This window comes from Acromyrmex echinatior, chromosome 9 (assembly GCF_024713525.1).
Source record: "Acromyrmex echinatior isolate Ae372 chromosome 9, ASM2471352v2, whole genome shotgun sequence".
NCBI lineage: Eukaryota > Metazoa > Arthropoda > Insecta > Hymenoptera > Formicidae > Acromyrmex > Acromyrmex echinatior.
Window position 1 is genome coordinate 385,352 of NC_141860.1, and position 22,896 is coordinate 408,247.

A 22,896-nucleotide genomic window follows, 5' to 3' on the forward strand; every position below is an offset into this window, starting at 1 on the left:
ATTTCGTTATACATCTTCGAAAAAATTCTTTCTGAAAAAGTAGCTGCGTCACATAACAGCGTAGCAAGATTCTTCTAGAAAAGTAACAATTTAAACAAATATTCTGTGCGCGCAGATTTTCGTTAGTTTTAGAAAAGCATATATAAAAGCGCAAACCGCTTCACATAATATGTTCATTACGATACTTTAGTCGCGTCTCGTTGTTCGAAGAGTCTACTTCGAAATCAGTCCTCTTCCTTTATTTGTGTGAGACACATTCATCCAAAGTTTTCACGCGAAGCAACATGGCTGAAAGACAAGAAATTGGAAATCACTTTGTACCTAATAGTCCTCATGTGATAAACAATATTACCGAACGAAATGAGCAATATTTGCTGCTCTCTATGATGTACCCGCTCAACTCCTCTTATATGAAGAAATTACATATGGGATTACAAAGGAGAGAACCTTCGAGCCTATTGTCAAATTGACTGGTAATTATACAAAAGGAATCAACTTTGATTCCAATGCGTGGAAACAATTTTAAGAGAATATGGAACTCATGAGCACATACCTAAATGGAAGTAGCACAATCAAAGTAAATCCTGTCTCATTCGCAAACATATTTGTCAGCTTCACCTCCGTCTATGGTGCGAAAGCTATACTGGTGACGCGCAAGGAAGATGAAAATTTTCCAAAGGAGACGTCATCCGCAAGTACGCAAGCAGAATCAACACAACCACCGATGAAGAAAAGAAAATCTTACTCTGTCGCGAGTGTAATACAGCAAGCTACATTTCAAGGAATGGAGAGAATAATCAAATGTGTCGATGCGCATGTAAAGCAACTGACGTCTATCGACAATGTTAACGAATGCGCCCGATATTTGATTAAGGAGAGCTGCTTCTAATTCCTACATCGACAGCAAAATCATCAAACTTCATCATTTTCGCGGTCAAAGAAGATATTGAACGCTGCGTGAGAACACAAATAAAAAATTTGTCATTTTTGGAAACATACTTTAATATATTGTTTTTAGAAATAACTGAATTAAAATTCAACGAAATTGTTAACATAATTTTAATAAATCGAAGATTATGACTTTTATAATATAATTTTTCATGTGATATAATTCATTTATCGATGTAATAACTCTTTTATCAATAAATAAAATGTTTGTATCTTAAATTCTCGACTATTTCACATTCCAAATTTCAGGCTTAAATAATGTAGATTTTTATCATATTTAAATAAAAATATCTCCGGCATAAAGTACAGAAGAAGATTTATTCTCTAAAAACAAGTAAATTATCACGCCGATTACGACGACATACCAGCACGAACTTGTTCATTACTGTTTTACCTCCCCTTTCTTCCTAGTGAAAGCAAGAGTCTCCCGAAAATTCTCGTAAAAATCCTTGACATAAGTAATAAGAAAAAAACCCTTTCGCTAAAACGTCAGTATGCCGGAGACGGTCATATTTGAGCCGCTGCAGCAAAAAATGACCTACAGAACAAAAAACTGTGTGCTATTCATATCCGCGGCCCGCATCTTTCCCCTCCCCCGTAACGAAAAAATATCTCGGTCCCGATTTTCCTCGGTGTCACGGTATTCATCCCTGCCGACATCTCCACTTTTCTCCGTCACCGCATGGACGACTATAAACAGAACCAATCAGCGCGTGGGCAGCCATGATCCGAGCCAATCAAAATGCACCTTTTAATTACCTTATTATCCATACTCTCGCGTATTAATCGCAGAGTGCGCCATTTTACAGACAGGCCACGCCCCTGGCGCCGGAGGTGGAGTGATGGGGATTTGTTTTGACGGTCCAAGGCTGTCCATATACTACTAGTGAAGTTATATTTTGCTTTTTCAGACTTCTTTTACTGTATATATTTCCATTATCGATATACACTGTATATATTTCCATTATTGATATACACTACTAAGCAAAATTAAAGCATCACATGTTCCACCCTGCAGAAATAGGCAAATTTCGAGAAAGAATAACTTCGTCAAAAATTATCCAGATTTTTAAAAAAGCGTTTTGAAATCTATACTTTTTTTAGATCGATGCTTCAAAAAACGGTACTACTGATATTTCATAAAATTACACAAACATAAATAAAGACGCATCAGATCTTAAAAATTTTTTATGAAATTTGTGAAATTGCACGAATTAAAAATTGTGCACAAATTACACATGTTTTCAAAAGAATGAATCTTTACCTTTAATTTTTTTTTATAGACCTCTGTACGATTTTTTTTCATCGAGTTATTCAACATTGAAGCAAAAAGAGTTATTTCGAAATTAAAAATAAAGATTCACTCTCTCAATTGGTGTAAACCAAATTTTTGTGTGAATTTTATCTCACATAGTGAGTCGCCATAGACTTTTGTAAAATTTGTAGAAAATTTTCACATATGAGGTATCCATTTGTGTCCGTATAGCTTCATAAAGGATCAGTCAGATTAAAATATCAATTACCAATTTCGAAAGTAAAGATTTTAAATTTTAAAATACTTTTTTAAACATCTCGATACGGTGATTTTTTGATGAAATTACTTTAGCTTAAAATTTGCCTGCTGCTTCTCAAAAGTCATTTAAAATCAGTGTTAAAAATGAAAAATTTCACATATCTCTGCGGAAAATGGTCGCGATATTCGAAAAAGCATTTTACATAAGAGATGTGTTACTTGATGTAGATTGAGTATTAATATCAACTCCGTGAGCTATCAGCAACGACATGATATTTACATACCTAGTACTTACTCTCAGAAATGATAATGAAATCTACATCGAATCGACATCGATTCCATTATCATTTCTGACTGGGCTGCTTTCATTAAAGGCTTCCATTACGATCGTTTTTAATTATAAGCCTCAATATCAGCTCCCCAATCTACGTACAACTTCTTCGTGTCCATTAACATATTCATACATGAGAGATGTATTATTTGATGTAGACTGAGTATTAACATCAACTCCGTGAGCAATCAGCAGAAATACAATATCTACATACCCGGCGCTTGCTGCTTTCATTGAAGGAGTATGACTGTCTTCATTGTGATCTTCAACATCAGCTTCTGAGTTTAATAAGATATGTAGAATTTCTTCGTGTCCACCGGCGCATCCATATATGAGAGCTGTGTTACACGATGCAGATCGAGTATTAATCGGTCCCGTGAGTAATCAAGCATATGATATCCTGCACTAGCAGTTTCCATTAAAGGGGTGCGAATGCCATCAAAGTCCATCTTGATATCGCAATCTTCTATATTGTAGCGTATCCATTGTAGCGTTTATCATCAAGAGTACCTGAGCCAGTAAATTGCAAAATTGTGCAGAAATAGATTGAAACATAAAATGCTTTACGCTAGATTATGCTATGCTATACCTGAAATAATGGCGGTGTCTAAGGGAGCGTCCTAATCACGGAGTAAAAAGAAAGAGACCAAACTCGAAGATGAAAATGGGCTCAAAACACGATATCGGAAAATTTATGGAAAATCGGGATGATGCGATTTTAGTACCATTGCGGGAAATATTAGAAGTATATACCACGTGATAACGCGTACGGAATATACATGTATGCACGTTTTATTTTTAATATAGAAATACCAATTTGTATAAAATTTAATTTTATATCATTAAATCATAAATGTATTAATATTTATTAAAAAAATACATACATTTATACATAGTCATAAATTATCATTGAATTATCGTTTTTCAACTTGTCGACATCAAAAAACTTTGAAATTAAAAAGAATAAAAATGAAACTTGAATGACAACTGTCATTCTCAGAATATAGTCTACGCACGAAAATACACAAATTTACAGAATTACTGGGAAATGGGAACAAAAGTATTTATAAAATTCTCTAAATTGACAGTTTTCTCCGACAGAAATGCTCTTTGTTCTTCCATAAAATAGGTACCTATAAAGACAGTAGCGCCAATGCTGATTGGTGCCTAATATTGTTTTCGCCATTAGAGGTCCTTATTGTTAGTTAGAAAGAACATAACGTTAAAGAAAGAAAAGATTAAGAGGAATAGCGTCATATAGAAACCTCAGATGTAGGACACCAAATGGCGACTTCCGGCTAATTGGAGTTACTCTCTTTATATCTACTCTATTCTTTCATATAGCGATTTTCCGATACCGTGTTTCGAGTCCATTTTCTTCGGGACCGACTTGAGTTTGATCTCCTTCTTATGCTTCTAATATACCAGCGCGACACGCGATATCCAGTGTACAGCTTTACCGACGTTTTCATTCTTCAGATATACTCTTATTGGATATCTCGTATCGCACGCGACGAACATCGCGCTGGTGTTCCGAAGTCATTAAGGTGCGATTACATATAGCGCGGTACGCGGTATAGAAACTAATTAGGTAAGGGCACGGTTTGCGCGGTTATCTTAGGTGCCGTTCCATTAAGCAAGGATCGGAATGACGAATCGAATTCTGCTAGGGAATTCTTGATCTTCCTTCCGTTCGGAATGTTAAATTTCCTCATTTCCAGATCGGGCGGGTGTTTCTGTCCGCTCAAATTTTATAACGCCATTGTATTGGAAGAACGTTACAGGATATTTTGTTTTATTCCTACTTTTATTCCGAGATGAGTATTAACTATCAAGGAAAAGGGCCGGTAATAATAATTTTAAATACACATTGTTCATTAATTATTATTCATTAATTATTATATTATATTCATTAATTATTATTAGATGTTTATTATTCAGAACATATCATTGAATTATGTTCGCATATTAATAGGTTATATGAAAGTTTTATTTGTTTACCAAAAAACTTGAAATTATAATTAAAATGTAAGATGTTTTTTCATTACGCAACCAAAAGTTACCGCGGCTAAGGCTATCTTTGTCTTCTGATCGCTAAAAACGAAGATAGTCTTAATCGCGGTCGCTTCTGGTTGAATAACGAAAAAACATCTCTATTAAAAAAAAATCTATGCGGAAGATCATGTGGATAAACGACGAGGTAGCAATATTTTCTTCTATATTATTTGACATTTGAATGTATTATATTTTTCACGGTATAATTTTACCATATCATTCTTCTACATTTTTTCCGTATAGTTTTTAGCATATGAATTTTGTTCAATACGGACATCAAATATTATGCAATTCGGGTTCATTTGCAGGCTACAAAATGTGGTTATTGTGAGTGGATAATGTATGGATCCTCTGCAAAGGATCAAGACCATAACTGCTTCAAAAGCTATGATGAATTTATCTATATTCTCGTTGTCGACGAAAAAGGCCGTGTTACAATAAGTAATTTAATGTGCAAGAAAATATTTACAAATTAGTTTTCAAATATTAAAATATTCAGTAAATATATTCATTTATAAAAAAAACAGAAAGACAAAGGGCTATGAACCTAAGATTAATCGTTATAAATTAAAATTAGCAACCGTTAATAAATAAACTGTCATCTAGTTAAAATATAAAACTTTAATTTGCCAGTAACAAACAAAATAAAAACAAACGATCCCTTTTGGATTCGATCCCTATTGGATCATTATCAATGTTAACAAAATTAACATTGGACATATTACATAGATAAGATATATAAAAATTAAAATTCGCTCTCGATCACAGTATTAATTATCAATCTCACTCAATATAAAGTAAATGTTATAAGAATATTGTAATTGATAACCATGTATATTCCTCTGGATTATGTATGTATATTACAGACAAACATACTTGTTTCTGTAAAAAATACAAATATAATATAAAATTATTAGGAACAAGCAATCAAATCTAATAAGAGAAATACAAACTAAGAAGCAAGAAATAAGATAAAAAGTAAAATAAAAAAGTAAAAAAGTAATTTAATATTATGAGAAGTGTAACTTAAAATCATTAATATGAATTGAAATTGTTTTGATGTACAGTCATAAATTATATATATTTAATTTCGTAACAAATAAATCAAATGAGAATAAATACCTTAAAGTTGTGTGTCAATATAAACATCGTCTATTTTTAGGTAATGCGATGAGATTGAAAAATATAGTCATTTCTCTAAGACTTAGAAACAATATAAAGTCCACATATCAAGACATGAAGGTTGAAATGGTAAATTAGAAAGGAAGGGGAACATAACAGGGAAAAAATAAAGTAGAGGGAAGAGAAAGTAGGGAGAGGAGAAGTAAAAAGAGAAAGAATGTAGTTAAGAAGGACAAAGAGATTGAATAATCTGTAAATAAGTTTCGGGTAACGATTCAGTATCATTCTTTTAAGACTTTGTTTCTGTCTTTTGATGTGAATCATTTCAGACATTAATCTGTTGTTATACGAAGATTCGCAATCCAAAATTTTTACTTCGTTCCATCTAAAATTGTGGTCAAAATTTATACGATCAGTTATAACAGTAGGGAAATCAGTATTCTTCTTAATATCAGAGATATATTTGTGTAATCTCGTACTTAATTTTCTTTTTGTCTGACCAACATAGCTAGCCTTACAATCGTCACAGGAAATCTTATAAACCACTTTCTGGTTAGATAGAAAATCTAACTTATCTTTTCCTCTTTTAATAAGACTTTTTAATGTGTTAGGGATAGAAAAAGCTAGTTTACAATGGAACATACTAAACACTCTCGGAAATAGGAAGGAAACTTTCGGAAATAGATTTGACGTAAGGAATCGTAAAATATTTGTCTTTAGCTTGTAAATTATGTGTAATATGTTTATTATGTATATGGAACTTTAATCTTTGTTCAATTGTAGAGAAGATAAATGAGAGAGGATAACAGTTATTTAAGAAAATATGAATAACATCTATTAAATTTTTTTGTTGGAACCGTGGATGTGATAAGAGAATAATTTTGTCTAATTTGAAACTAATAATGCCTTTTTTGTGGCAAAGAGGATGATTTGAATAGAAATTAAAGAACCTTTCTGAAAACATTTTATGATAAATATAATTCTCTGATCATCTATAACAAGCATTGTATCAAGAAAACTCAATCTGCCACCTGTACCAACCTCCAAAGTAAACTGCAATCTCAAATGTAAAGAATTAAAAATATTTAAAGCGTCATTGATAGTATCAGATGGAAATGCAAGAATGATATTATCAACATATCTAAAATAAAACAATGATTGTACTACTAATAATTTATTTATTGCTATTTCTTCTAGATCTTGCATTGCAATGTCGGCAATTATCGGTGATAATAGTGAACCCATTGGAGTACCAAATACTTGTTTATAAATTTTGTTATTAAAAGCAAAAAAAGTTGAATCTAAAATAAATCTAACTGTATTAGTGAATTCGTTTTTTGAAATGTTTGTCTTCGCTGAAATGTAAACCCATCTCCTATCGATGATATTTAATGTTAGATCAACAGGAATATAGTAAAAAGGAATTCTACATCCAATGAAGCCAAAACATATTGAGAAAAAAACTGTGTCATTTAATTTCTCAACTAAATGGAAACTGTCTTTAATGTAGCTAGAAGCTTTTGATATACTGTCATTAATTATATTGTGTAAAAAAAGAGAAAGATAATACAATGGATTTAATAGAGAATACAATCATTCTTAATGAGTTGCTGTCTTTATCTATCTTGGTCAAACCGTAAGCACTAGGTATAACATCATCAGTTGTAAACAATCTTCGATACGTTTGTTCGTCAATAAACCGATCACACTTCCATCTCACTAGCAACGTACGTAAGTCCTGAGTCAACTTTTTAATTGGATCTTTATTAACAATTTCATAAATATTAATATCTGAAAGAATCTCCTCCATTTTTGATACGTAGATATCTTTGTCAAGGACAATAGTAACACTTCCCTTATCAGCGTTTGTAATGAGTATGTTTGGATGGTCATTTATAAATCTATTTGTTACATATAACCACTCTAAAATCTATTTATCAGTAAAATTAGGAGAAGGAAAATTGTTATGGAATCTGTTAAGTATTGAGATAGAATTATTTCTGACAAAGTTAATGATATTTTTAGATCGACCACTTATATTATTTTCAATGTGTTTAATAAATTCAATTAAAGTTTTTTCTTTGTTGTCTCTATTAATAGTTAGCTCAAATTTTTCACCAAATTGTAATAAATACCGAACTTCTAAGGGAATGTCACTGCTGCTCAAATTAACAAACCATTTGTCATGTAGAATATCGAGAGGAGATGCTTCACTAAATTTATCCGGATTAATATCAATTCTTTCCGAGTAACTGAATTTTTTGTAAGTCATTGCAAATCTTAACTTGAATATTGTTAGAATTATCATTCGTATTGTTGGAAACAGAACACACATATGAGATAGATATCTAATTTTAGACTTGGATAATGTAATTTTTTTATGTCATAACCAATCTATTTTTTTATTTATTCTATATATATATATATTTGTTCGAAAAAGTATTAGAAGTATTGTTAATATGATCCAAATATTTAAAGAAATCATAATCTACAGAAGCTGGCAAAATATCAGAGACTGTATTCGAAAGATTAAAAATATTAGTTCTGATCAAATGTAAATGGCAGTAAAGCATCTTTCAACTCTAATCGCATAATTGCCTCTACGTGATTCAATTGAATACCTTCAAGTCTTTTGTACGAAGTGTTATTGTAAAGTGAAAAATTATTAGATTTAATAAGTTTATATAAATGTGGAGGAACCAATCCTAATTTCAAACAAGAATTTATAAATTTGATGCGGACCCTAATATTAAGTGTAATAAAAAGAAATCCATTATTTTTCCAATAGATGGCTTTAGTAATCTGTAACGCGTAGACGAGATACAGATTACTAAAGCCATCTATTGGAAAAATAATGGATTTCTTTTTACTACACCTAATATTTACACTCAATTTAACAAGATTGCACAATACTCATTTATGTATAAACAGGAATGAAGAAAGTAGGAGAAAGTACACAGAGGGATGCATTATCATCAGAGAATAGTAATGATTCTATTCTATTGGGTCATCTAAAAAGTATCCGCGGTTTTTTGTCACTAGATGTGTGTTGATGGTCATAACTCTAGTGACAAAGTACCGCGGATACTTTTTAGATGACCCAATATTTCTAAAAATGTTAGTGTGTATTTTTATCATTCTATCTTCATCATTTATTAGACGGTTAGACGAAAAATAAGAATAGAATAACAAAAACGCACTAACATCTTTAGAACACATTCTGAATACGGGCCTTAATCTGCATTCGCAAATGGATTGATTTACTTTAGTATTTGTATAAGCTGAATTCGTAATTCGAACTAGGGATTTTTAGGTTTTAAGGACGTGGATGAAATGGTCGTATCTGAGGGACTGTTATTAAAAGTCCGCAAAAAATAAAAGATTATATACACAAAGAATCAGGTGCGGAAGCGGGACATCTGCAGAAAAGTACTTTTCGCTTCTATTCAAGAATGCAATTTCTAGACGAGGTTGCACAGAAAATGCCGTACGTAATAACTTGTCTGATATATAGGTTTTAGAATATGAAAAATATGGTATATTTTTCTTATTTATCTTTATTGTTCATTTTAGTACGAGTTCTTTATCGCAAAACATATGTCATAATGAAGATAGTGCATCGAATCGGAACGATTTGGAATTTCAGCAATGTAATTTCAGTAATGTATCTTCTCTAACAGATTGTAGCAAACATTTGTGAAACAGCAAGTAGTTCGGCTCAATGCAAACGATTAACAAAAAAACAAAGAGGTGAATTAATTTTAAATAACTCAATAATAATATCATAGATTTTCATTATTAACTGATACATTTTCATACTTTTTAACTTAATAAATTTATATTATACTGATTCTCTGTAATAGTCTGAAATTGATTTTTTAAATAGAATTTTTTGTATTACAGAAAAGCAGTATTGATTTCGATTCGCAGACACTGCATAATAACATATTGCAATTACTTGCCAAAAATACGTCAAAAAAGGATGCAGTGGACAGTTTCCTGGAGCAGATAGGAGATATGCTGCGTAAGTTAAGTTATCTTCGAAAAAGGCAAATACAAATAGAGCTGCTGCGTCTCATTCACAGGGCAGAAGACGAAGAATTGGCGGAGATGAAACTTCAAAAACCATAAATTTGTTGTATTATTATCGTTACCTTTAATTTGCTACCAATACATTATACATTAAATAATAAATAAAACATTTTTTTCAATAAAACCTGACGAATGTTCATATTTGAATCTGAAAAAAATTTTTTGTTATTACACTATACATATATGTGTACAGGGTCCATTATAAAAGTAATGCGCATTTTCTGGGAAAAATAGATTTATTGATCGTAGCGGTACAAATGCTCAAAATTCTTCAAAATACTCTCTCCCTGAATCAATACACTTGCGGAGACGTGTCTGCCACGCCTGGAAGGCACGCTGAAACTCCTCGACGGGAATGTCTCTTAAGAACGTTGTAACATGTTTTTGGATGTTTTCCACGAACTCCCAATGCTTTCCTTTCAGCTCTTTCTTCAGACAGGGAAACAAAAAAAAAGTCGCACGGAGCCAAGTCGGGACTGTAAGGGGATTGGAGGACTACCGGGGTGTTGCTCCGGGCCAGGTAAGCCAGTTGGCAATGATGAAGGCCGTGTGGCTGGGGGCATTGTCATGCTGGAGCTTGATCGCGTCTTTGATGTCAGCCCTCACGCGCGCGACCCGGCGTTTCAATCTCTTGAGCACCTCCAGGTAGAAGGCTGAGTTGATAGTTTCTCCCTGCGGTACAAACTCAAAATGGACGATTCCTCGGACGTCAAAAAAGACAATGATCGTTTTGATGCGAGACTTGCTCATTCGCGCTTTCTTGGGGCGGGGGGATGATTTTGAGTGCCACTCGCTGCTCTGCCTTTTCGATTCTGGGTCGTACTCGAACATCTAAGATTCGTCTCCGGTTATGACAGAGTTAAGAAAGTCCGGCTCATTTTGAATCAAATCCAACAATTCTTGACAGCGCGAAACTCGAAGTTCTTTCTGGTCTTCCGTCAACACTTTCGGCACAAGCTTCGCGCAGACCTTGCGCATTTGCAGATTCTCCGTCACTATCCCATGTACTGCAAATGTGGACATGTTTAGGGTGTCAGCGATGTACTGGATGCTCAATCGACGATCGGAACGCAAAACTTCGCACACACAATTCACGTTTTCGTCGGTTCTGGCCGTTGTTGGGCGTCCAGAACGGGGTTCGTCGGCGACCTCCTCCCGGCCCTCCTTGAACGCCTTGTGCCACCTCCCGGACTGTGACCTTGAAATGCAGTCGTCCTTGAAGGCCTCTTGAAGCATCTGGAATGTTTCGGTTGCATTCTTTCCAAGTCGCACGCAAAACTTGATGGCGTATCGCTGTTCAAGCGAACGCTCCATCGCGCCGTGTTACAAAATCGAAAAACACACTTCACGCGGAGGTACGTTTTTCCACTCAGACTGCTCAGAGCAAACTGGCGACCGGCTGCCTTGGAAGGGCAGACCCCCCACCACATTTCCCGACCCATTTTACCCCGCTGCGATGGATATTCGCGTCACAATAAAATCATGCGCATTACTTTCATAATGGACCCTGTATGTCAAGTTCAAAACATTGAGCTATGTACGATCTTATATTTATTAATAATTCTTAGGAAAAAAATATGGCTTTTTTATAGTCTTATAGATAATTATATTAGGTGTACAAAAAAGTTCTGAGCTTTTTTTTGTACAATTCAATCTTTATTCAAAAACAAACGAAAAAATATTAATCAGCGAAATATTCTCCGTTTGCATCAACGACCTTTTGCCATATTTCGGGGAGCTTGCGAATTCCTTGACGATAGAAACTCACCGGCTTCGAAGCGATAAAGTCATCAATGCATTTTCGTATCTCTTCTAATCTCACGAAATGTGTATCAGCCAAATGATGCTGCAGCGACCGGAATAGGTAGTAATCGGAAGGCGCCATGTCTGGGCTATACGCCGCGTGCGGAAGAAGTTCCCAGCCTAACGCAAAGATATGGTCCTGAGTCGTTTTCGCAACATGAGGTCGAGCATTGTCATGAAGCAAGATCACTTTACGACGTCCTTGGCCAGTAAATGGCCTCTTTTCTTCTAATGCATCGCTCAAATTGGTCAATTGTTGTTGGTAGCGGTCTGCCGTGACTGTTTCACCTGGTTGTAACAACTCGTAGTACAACACACCCTTCCAATCCCACCAGATACAAAGCAAAACCTTCTTGGCGTGGATATTGGGCTTTGGCGTCGATGTTGAAGGTTGACCAGGATCAACCCATGATTTTCTACGTTTAGGGTTATCATAAAGAATCCACTTTTCATCGCCTGTAATGATTTTGTGCAGAAAATCTTTTTTCCAGAACTTTGAAAGTAAAGTGAGTGCAGTGTCACGCCGTCGATTTTTGTTGTCTTCGGACAACATTCATGCGGAACCCATCTGCCTTCCTTTTGAACCTTTCCCATCGTATGTAATCATACGGAATTGGCTTGCTGCGTAACGCCAAGCTGTTCTGCAAGCTCCTTTTCAGTTTGCGCAGAGTTTATATCCAGCAGTGCTTGCAATTCGTCCGTTTCAATCTTTTCAGGGCGTCCAGCACGCGATTCATCTTTAAGAAATCTCCTTGGCGAAACTTTTGATACCGTCTTTTACATGTAGCATGACTTACAGCGTTCTCTCCATATGCAGCACAAATCATTGCAGTGGCTTCAGCAGCATTTTTCTTCAGATGAAACGCGAAGTGGATGGAAAATCGAATATGCTCTTTTGTTATTGCCATCGTGAATACTACTGATTTTTGAGGTTATGTGCATCAAACGCCAAACCGTATGGCATTTTAGAAGGCCAAATGTTAACGCTTTAAAACCGCAAAAGGGCGGGAAGATATATAAAATTTAAATTGTTATTTCGGTTGTATCAAATCTAAAGCTCAGAACTTTTTTGTACATCTAATATAACATATTGCTATATAACAATATATAATTATATAATATAGAAATTTAATATTCATTGTTTAGAAGCTTTCCTTCATCGACAATCAAATGGATTTGGAGTTCAAAATACATAGCAAAGACATCTCTAATTCATATAGCTTCAACGTTCTTTCGTGCATTGCAATTATGTATATTTTCAATTCTAGTCGAAATTACATTTCGGTCATCACCACCTTAAAACAAAATAAATTCTTTCCGATAGCTCCAATTGAAGTTCACGTTTCATTATAAAGTTATGTATAGCTGTTGCAGCTTGAACGGCTAATTTGACCATTGAAATGTGAGAGACAATTGGCCGACGAAAAATTGCCGCCCAATCATCTTGCCAATCTCTAATAACTCAAACGCACATTCTACTGTTCTCCGTGCTCTAATCTGTGATTAAAGAATTTCTTCGTAATAGTTAAGTTCTCACTTCGAGAGTATGGCCGCATCATATAAGATGCTAGTAGAAATGTCTCGTCCTCTACTAAGACATAAAATTTGAATCCGCTATCATCCAAATACCTGGCCATAGGCAGTTGAAGTGAATTTCTATCTAGTAATCGAGCAAGGTCACTGCTAGTAAATATACCTGCATCGCTACGTCTCCCTTCAGCTCCAATGTCCACGATGCTAAAGCAATAATTTGCATTCACGGCAAGTAAATTTATACTATGATTATCTTGATAGTTATAGCAGGATGAGCCACTATTCGGTGGTGCCTACAATTAACAAGAATTTAATGTCAAATTTATTAAAAAATATACAAAAATGATTGTATTAGACACATACCTGAATGATAATGTGCTTCCCATCTATAGAGCCAACGCAATTTAGTAATTGATAGATTTGTTGAAATTCATCAGCAACTTTTTGCCAACTTTCAGCGGTAGATTGCAGAAAAACTATCTTTCAAGACTTTCCACAATGCAGTGCAAGTCTGTCTTACAATTTTGGATGCTATATTGAGTGCAATACGAAATGCATACGAATGAGATGTCACCGGATGCTAACTAGTGCAAAGTCAGTTGTAATCTTGTACGAGGTGAAATTGGGATTCGACAACTTTTTTTCTGAATGTGTGGTCCAACTGATGTTAGCAGTTCTTTAAATAATTCTGGAGTCATTCTAAAGTAATTAAAGTATTTTTCACGATCAGATATTTTTGCATCTCAAGGAGCAAATATCACTTGCATCTTGTAAACCTCATTCTATGTGTGAATATTGATCGTACCCAGAATTTCCGTTTCATTCTGATATTTTTCTGCTTCCAGATATAGATGTAGAAATGAAAAGATTGCATATTGTCAAGATAACTGTGTAACTTTGCTAAAAATACGTAGTTTAAATAACGAATTTGCTTTTTCTGAGGAGCATATGCGTACTTCACCGTTAAAGTTAATTAACTGTTTTAATATTATGAAGTATTGTTTGTTTCTTTCACACTTTCTCTTCCAACTCAACTATGCATATCTATACAGTTCCATGACAGAAAACTGTTTCGGAACTGGAACAGAATGCTCAATTCTAGTAAGAAATCAATCCGTCATTTTGATTCGTGTGTAAACAATTGACGACAACAGAAAAATATCAGGGCGCTCTTCATCTCGATCCCAGGCCTGTTCTCTCCTCTGATTTGATAGACTTTCGTTCTGCAACTGAGCCACACAGCCTTGACGCTATTGATATCTCTATTATGTTTATATCTAGTAAATTTCTTACACCTTATGCTTATTAGGACAGCACCTTTATTACTCCATGAGCGGAACAGAATAGTAACGGAAAAGAACAGGGTAGGGGTTAACCAATCAGAATGATTCCGTTCCGCTTTTTCACACTCGGGCTCCCCATAGTAAAATTTTTTTCGGAATTTTTTCGGAATTGAGCGGAATAGATTGTGATATGCAAATTAAAATTGATAAATGAGGATTTTTGATATTCGACATAGGAAAATGTTTTGTGGAAAGATTTTACAATCGTGCAGGGAAGAATAAATGTAAGTTTATCTGTTTTTTCTACACATGTGTGCTGTGTATTTGCATAGATACCAACGAAACATGTTTCAAAGTTATGACATTTCGTAATTATTATGTTATCTACATTGTCTGTCAAGATGCAAAACACATGTATTATATAATAAATAAATAAATGCTTGTTACAGGATTCGACATCACATCTCAGCATAATTTACACAACATGATAAAGTATTCTTTATATTTTATTTATTAACAAGATATGCTATATACATATTTATCGCATTAATACATGTATTTTGACTTTTAGGACAATTTAAATGTGCATATTGTAAATGGTTGTTACAATATGATCAATATGCACAGCATTTGCATACAAGCACTGTGGACTCACTTCACAATAATGGACAATGAAAGAAATATTTTTGTACACAATAAACTGAATGATTGATTCTGATATATCAGCGCCACTTCTTTTGTTAATATCTTATCGTTTCTTAAACAAATGTCTTGCTTTCCTGTAGCAATCTTTTAATTCCATTTCTTTTCAGCTTTAGATGACGTGTACAAACCAACAACATAAAATTTGTAACCACAATCATATAATGTACAAGTATATACATATACACAATTTAAGAAGAATATGTATATAATTAAAATAATTTTACTTTTTAAATTCATACTGACTTAATTCCACAAATTATTTTTTTGTTTTCTTCCTCTTTGTTTTTCATAATAATAATTATGCCAATATTCTTATGTGGAGTTTTATAATTAGGATTTTATTATTCATTAATGCACAAGGATATCGCCTGTCACAAGCTGTTGAGAAGGAAATAGTGTTACGTCCAAACTCCGGAAATGGGTAAAAAAAAAAGAGAATAGGAAGGATGGAGTGTGGAAAGACATTAGACGCACGGAGCTTGGTCTCCACGGGGAAGGGGATGGAGCGAGTCAAACGCACTTAGGTGATTCTGAAACGTAGACTAACGTCCTGATAAAACTCTACGACTCAGTTTCAAGAATCATGCGATCATGGGTCCTATTTTAGGTCAAGGAACTTCATCTCTTTAACTCGGAACAGGATCGTGTGCGAATCTATGCTAATAGAATATTTGTACGAGGGAGTAATAAAAGATATTTATTACGAGCAATTTATTTTAACAAGCACACACATATATATTTATATACGTAGATGTATATACGTAGATGTGTGTGTGTGTGTCTATTTTTATTATAATAAAAAAACGTAGAATATTTTCAGCGAAATTTTTTCACCAATTATTATAAATATTTTATATATTATAAATATTTTAATTTTTTACCTCACACTTTCTTTAAAAAATGAATTTACTAAATGTTCAGCCGTTATATTGTTTTATAAGTTCATTAGTCATCACGTTTTATTTTATTATCACTTCTTCTTCTTCTTCAAAATTAATACCACTCGCCGCAAAAATGGTGGCGATCCCGGCCAGAATCGTAAATAAATCGTGAAAACCAATGAATGGGACGAAATAATGATGTAATCAAGACAAATAATGTATTGTAATGTACAGTCGAACCCGGAAACGCTTTTCAAAAAATGAATGAGATGATACAACACTCAAAGCGAGGCGAGACGCACATGTCCATTTCGCTTGAGTGATCTCACAAGACTTTATTTTATTCTCGCATTTTCGGCTTCCGGTTCAGTCATGAACAGTCACGAAGAATTCAATTTCATGATTAGACACTAGCACTGAAATTTTGGTTGGAGATTTGAGATTGGAGGTTTGAGATTTAAGATTTGAAACCGATCTTGAGATTTGAGAAACGATGAATTCGGGCCATAGAGAATGGACTGCAAGATTCATATGTCAAAATAGTTGATAAAAGTAAGAGAGAGGGACCGTGGAAGACGGTCATCTCTGTCTCTTTCCATTCAATAGCGTAATGGGAGAGAGAATGAAAGAGAGATTAATTGTCTTCCACGGTCCCTCTTTCTCATTATTGTCGACCACATTTGAATACTACTTAGATAGGGATTGCGCAGTTCATTCTCTATGTCTTTGATATTGGGAAACATTTGATTAGTTATTTCCAGTATTGCTATCGCCATTATGTGTAATATTTCATCTTCTATTTTTTCCACTATGGTCGGTACCTTCCTATTCTGAGGATTTAGTACAGAGACAAACCACATCTACTTTTAACAATATAATTTTATCGATAATGTCAGAAAATGTAATCACGCAGTTCTCAAATTGAAAATGGATGTACTGACAGTTATGTACAGCCGGTCACAGAAAGGTTGCAACAATTTTCTTTTGATGGGTTTTGGGAATGCAGCTTGCTCATCGAGGGATTGGTTCTTATTTATGGATCCACCAATAAGAACCAATCACTCGATGAGATTCGCATGTACGTGACTGGACAAAACCTCCGATTGTAAAAATTATCATTTTAAATCGTTTGTATTTCGTATGAAGAGTTTTGAAGTGCAAATAAAAAGGTTTGTAAGTCATTCTATTAATTACAATTAATTATTCTTTTTTGGATCATACTTGACCGAATAATTAATTGGATCTAAATTCAACAAAATTTATATATGGAATCGTTTATATTTCGTATGAAGAGTTATGAAGTACCATTAAAAACATTTGTGAGTCATCCGGACATTTTTAATTAAATATTAAAATATCATGTATTTGACCGAAATTATAGATATAGACGCTACGGTCATGGAAATTCCATTAGACACGATAGTCTCTCTAGTATTTTGAGGACGTATTATGGAATTGCTTGGAATGAATTCCGATCGAAATTATTTAGTTTTCCTACAGTTTCTTTAAAAAACACAATAGAAATGTAGGAAATAATTTAATTATTTTGATCGGAATCCATTCTGAATAATTCTATTATACGTTTTCTGATTGTTATTCGACCAATAAGATGGATCAGTAACTAACACTGTAAGACAAGATTCTTTGCATCATTCTCTGTAAGACCTCAAATGCTATTATCATAGGATTTAATTGTATCAGGTTTTGAAACAAAATACAAAAATTAGAAATTGTTTTATTTGTAGATTTTAACCGTCACTCCTTCAAAGTATTGGTGAAATGTCTAAACGTAAGTTAAGTTTAATTTTATATATAATTTAACAAAACTGACATCAGATAAAGAAGATATCATCAAACATAATTACGAGATTTTACATATGCAACTGTGTTCTCCATTAATTAAAAAATGCAATAACCAAGATGATTATGCAATATGTCTAATAAAAAACAATACAAAAATAAGAACAGGTAATGCTGTACAGTTTCAATTATATTTTTATATATTAAAGTATATTATCGTAAGTCTGATAAAGGAATTAATTTTTTTTATATAAACAGGAAAATTTCCTCCAAAATTAGATAATGAATAAAGAAGAATTTGTTTAATTTTACTGATGATGATTGTCTATATGGGATCGATCATACGACAGTTATGCATTGTAATTATGATGCAGAGACTAATTCATATCCTGAATTATTTTCGCATGTAAGTAGTTTTTAAAAAATATATTTATATCAAGTGATATATGAATCAAAATATTTTTGGGTGATCAATAATGTAACTTATTTATAGTATGGAAGATTGTGTTAGCTTGTGTACTAGAATTCAAACAAATTGTACACTTGTTAACGCTGGACATTATTATGATCTAAGTCCTTTAACAAGAGCTTCAGAAAATTATATGATTCCTTTGCGTATAAAAAATAAAACATATCTATAATAAGATAAGACAAAAATCAATTTATTTTTAAAGTAAAAGGTTTTCTGTTATACAAAATTATACAATCAAATATATAACAAAATCAAATTATATAAATATTATATTTACATTATAATTAATTTTAATATAAAATCTGCTTGTCAATACCTATCTATAAGTTAAGTTTTTTAGGATCGTCTAAGATTGGATACATGATACTATAATATGAAGTAGTATAGGCTGCCAGACATATAATATTATTTTAGGTGATTTGAAGAATTTTGTTTTATTTTTTATATGGAATCATATAATTTTCTGAAGTTCTTGTTAAAGAACTTAGATCATAATAATGTTCAGCGTTAGCAACTGTACAATTTGTTTGAGTTCTAATACACAAGCTAATGCAATCTTTCATACTATAAATAAGTTATATTATTGATCACCCTAAAATATTTTTATTCATATATCGCTTGATATAAATATATTTTTTAAAAACTACTTACATGCGAAAATAATTCAGGATATGAATTAGTCTCTGCATCATAATTACAATGCATAACTGTCGTATGATCGATCCCATGTAGACAATCATCATCAGTAAAATTAAACAAATTCTTCTTTATTCATTATCTAATTTTGGAGGAAATTTTCCTGTTTATATAAAAAAAATTAATTCCTTTATCAGACTTACGATAATATACTTTAATATATAAAAATATAATTGAAACTGTACAGCATTACCTGTTCTTATTTCTGTATTGTTTTTTATTAGACATATTGCATAGTCATCTTGATTATTATAATACATTCTTTAATTAATGGAGAACATAGTTGCATACGTATCATCTTATAATCATGTTTGATGATATCTTCCTTATCTGATGTCAGTTTTGTTAAATTATATGTATTATAAAATTAAACTTAACTTACGTTCAGACACTTCACAATACTTACAAATAAAACAATTTCTAATTTTTGTATTATATTTCAAAACCTGATACAATTAAATTCTATAACAATAGCATTTGAGGTCTATTACAGAGAATAATGCAACAAATCTTGTCTTTTAGTGTTAGTTACTCATCCATCTTGTTGATCGAATAACAACCAGAAAACGTATTGGAATATCAAAATATTGAAAAGACTACCTATCGTGTTTAATGGAATTTCCGTGACCGTAGCGCCCATAGTATAATAAAAAAGGTATATCATTACGCACTGGCGACACGCTGAACAGAGTCAATAAAATTTGGGTCCAACTACACCCGCAATTTAAATACACGAAATATTCACATATGGTCGTATGTATTTAAAATGTTTGAAAAAATAATGTAAAAATACTTGTAATTATACAACGTGCAAAAATGTAGTGAGAGAAATAACGAGCTATGTGAATTATTATAAATGATATAATTTTCATTTGCAATGTATATGTATGTATATTTATATATACATATGTTTATATTTATATATATATATATATATATTTGCAGGAAACAAACAATAAAAGCATATGTTCATAATTTATAAAATAAATATCATGAAACGTTTCGAACTTTTTAACATGAATCCTCCACTGAGGATAACCATGTTAAAAAGATCGAAATGTTTGATGATTTATTTATTTAAATAAGAAAGTAAGAAATGATTGATTTATTTAATGAATTATTGTTACATAAATTTCGCAAAGTACATCCAGCGCTGCTCGAATAACCCTATAATTTACATTTTTTGAATTTATATTCTTGATAGCCTTATAAGTTTACATATATAGAAACTATAATCTTGCTGATACACCAAAAAAATATATATTTTGTTAATAAAATTTAATTTAAAGAGGCGTGTCAATGATAGGAAGCGATACGAATTTTGTTTAGTTAATTGAGAATGTGATAAAATAATGACTAACATTTAATTTTTGACTCAATATAGCCATTTATTAGAACTCTTTTCCAAAAAAAAGAATGATTATTTTCTCGTTGATAATCATTATAAATCATTTATAAAAATTGGTATATGTTCATATATGTTAAACGATAAGTTGATACAATCTATTTCTTGTATGACAAATTTGAGAATCAGGAATCGAATTCTGTTCTACTTACAACTCAGGTAGACTGATCAAGAGCAAGTCTTCTTAAAATTTCAGTTTTCTTAGAAGCGTGAGCACAGCGTGTGTGGTTACGAACGTAATCCACATAATCTGAAACATCTTCGAATCAAGGCAGCGGTCACATTGCTTTTGAGCATTTGGACCCAATTCTTATTGGTCAAGACATAGGACTACTGCGCATACCTGATGTTGATATATCTTTTTTATTATACCATGGTAGCGCCTATATCTATATTTCGGTCAAATACATGATATTTTAATATTTAATTAAAAATATCCGGATGACTTACAAATGTTTTTAGTACTTCATAATTCTTCATACGAAATACAAATGATTCCATATATAAACTTTGTTGAATTTACATCCGGTTAATTATTTCGGTTAAGTATGGTCCAAAAAAGAATGATTAATTATAAATAATTAACGACAAGAAACAGTGCTGATAAAGCCAAGTTGAATAAGGCCATCAAAGATCTCAAAACAGTTTTGTCTGAATATCACAACTCAAAATTTCAAAATTACATCGAGTCCTTGAATGTCACCAGGGATAGCGATTACTCGCTTTGGAAGTGTACAAAAAAAATTAAACGGCCTCAACAATTTATTCCTCCTATCAGGAAGAGCGACGGAAACTGGGCAAGAACGAACTCCGAAAAAGCTGATACATTCGCTACCCACCTATGTACAACCTTTCAATCCACGTCAAGAGAGGTTCTCGAAGAAGAAGAAAGTACCTTAATGCTAGGAATTAAGTCTTTCCCGGATGATGATACATCCATTCCGCAAGTTAAAAATCAACGAAATTAAAGGTATTATTAAAAATCTAAATTTAAAAAAACTCCTGGCTACGACAATATTGATGCTAAGATCATCAAGGAACTACCAACTAAAGCTGTAAGGTTCATCGCAATATTAATTAATGCTTGCCTTCGCTTAGCATACTTCTCAGATCAGTGGAAGGTGGCACAAATTATTATGATCCTGAAACCTGGAAAAGATCCAGGTATTGTTTCTTCTTATAGGCCTATTAGCCTACTTGCTATAATCTCAAAAATATTAGAGAGGCTCTTTCTAAATAGATTAAATAAATATATTACTAATAGAAATCTTATTCCCGATCATCAGTTTGGTTTCCGTAACTATCATGGCACCATTGAACAAGTCAATCGAATACTAAGTAAAATCATTGAAGCTGTGGAACGAAAAAAATACTGCTCGGCCGTGTTTCTGGACGTAGCACAAGCTTTCGACAAAGTGTGGCATGATGGATTATTATTCAAATTGAAAAACTGGATCCCAAAAAATTATTATTTATTCCTAAGGTCATACTTGAGCAATCGTACATTCCAGACCAAAATCAAAGACACAACATCTAATCTGTATTCTGTTAAAGCTGGTGTCCCGCAAGGCAGCGTCCTGGGTTCCACGCTTTATTTGTTATTCACTGCTGACCTACCCTCATCACAAGATAACATCACAACTGCAACATATGCAGACGATACTGCATTACTATCCATTAACTCGAACCCAATCCTAGCCTCACAGAACTTACAAGAATATATGCACAAAATACAGAAATGGTTCCAGTTGTGGAGAATTAAGATCAACGAAAACAAGTCTACACATGTCACTTTCACTCTTTGTAAAATGACTTGCCCTAAAATACTTCTCAACGACAAAACAATACCTCAACATGACCGTGTTAAATATCGGGATGCATTTGGATCGTCGTATCACATGGCAAGAACATATCTGGACTAAGCGTAAGCAGTTAAATTTGAAACTAAGGAAGATGTACTGGCTCTTTGACAGGAAATCTCAATTATCAATGTCTAACAAAATTCTCATTTACAAATGTATCCTTAAACCGGTCTGGACTTACGGAGCTCAACTCTGGGGAAGTGCTTCTAAGTCCAATATTAATATAATGGAAAGGTTCCAGTCTAAGTGTTTAAGAATAATCACAAATGCACCTTGGTTTGTGCCGAATGAGATCATTCGGAACGACCTGAACATTAAAACCGTTGAAGAGGAAATAACAAGGATCCGCTCAAGATATAAAGATAGACTCAAAACCCACCAAACAAATTGGCTGC

General features: G+C 33.0%; 1 protein-coding gene, 1 long non-coding RNA gene and 1 pseudogene across 3 annotated transcripts; 2 read left to right on the top strand and 1 right to left on the bottom strand.

Annotated features, from left to right (window-relative positions):
* The first annotated feature begins 8,902 nt into the window (after positions 1-8,902).
* Positions 8,903-10,405, top strand: LOC147908448 (uncharacterized). Its single transcript, XM_087409413.1, has 4 exons — positions 8,903-8,987; positions 9,318-9,456; positions 9,543-9,665; positions 9,851-10,405. Exons 1-4 carry the CDS (start codon positions 8,903-8,905, stop codon positions 10,098-10,100), a joined length of 597 nt encoding a protein of 198 aa, XP_087265539.1. The 3' UTR covers positions 10,101-10,405.
* Positions 10,406-11,057: 652 nt separating this feature from the next.
* Positions 11,058-14,679, bottom strand: LOC147908449 (uncharacterized; annotated as a pseudogene). Its single transcript, XR_015546111.1, has 3 exons — positions 13,761-14,679; positions 13,561-13,690; positions 11,058-11,297 (listed from the first exon to the last, which is right to left on the bottom strand). The product of XR_015546111.1 is annotated as an uncharacterized LOC147908449 (transcript).
* A 77-nt stretch (positions 14,680-14,756) lies between these two features.
* Positions 14,757-16,638, top strand: LOC105146280 (uncharacterized). The gene is made up of 3 exons (XR_846172.2): positions 14,757-14,964; positions 15,130-15,172; positions 15,252-16,638. It is a non-coding gene; the product is annotated as an uncharacterized LOC105146280 (long non-coding RNA).
* Positions 16,639-22,896: the final 6,258 nt, after the last annotated feature.

What these genes read in the sequence shown, in the direction of transcription:
- LOC147908448 (XM_087409413.1), top strand. Translation starts at nt 8,903, where the DNA reads ATGAAGAAAGTAGGAGAAAGTACACAGAGGGATGCATTATCATCAGAG. An exon ending in TCTATTGGGTCATCTAAAAA is followed by an intron (nt 8,988 to 9,317) that starts GTATCCGCGGTT and finishes GTCGTATCTGAG; the next exon opens with GGACTGTTATTAAAAGTCCG. An exon ending in GAGGTTGCACAGAAAATGCC is followed by an intron (nt 9,457 to 9,542) that starts GTACGTAATAAC and finishes TGTTCATTTTAG; the next exon opens with TACGAGTTCTTTATCGCAAA.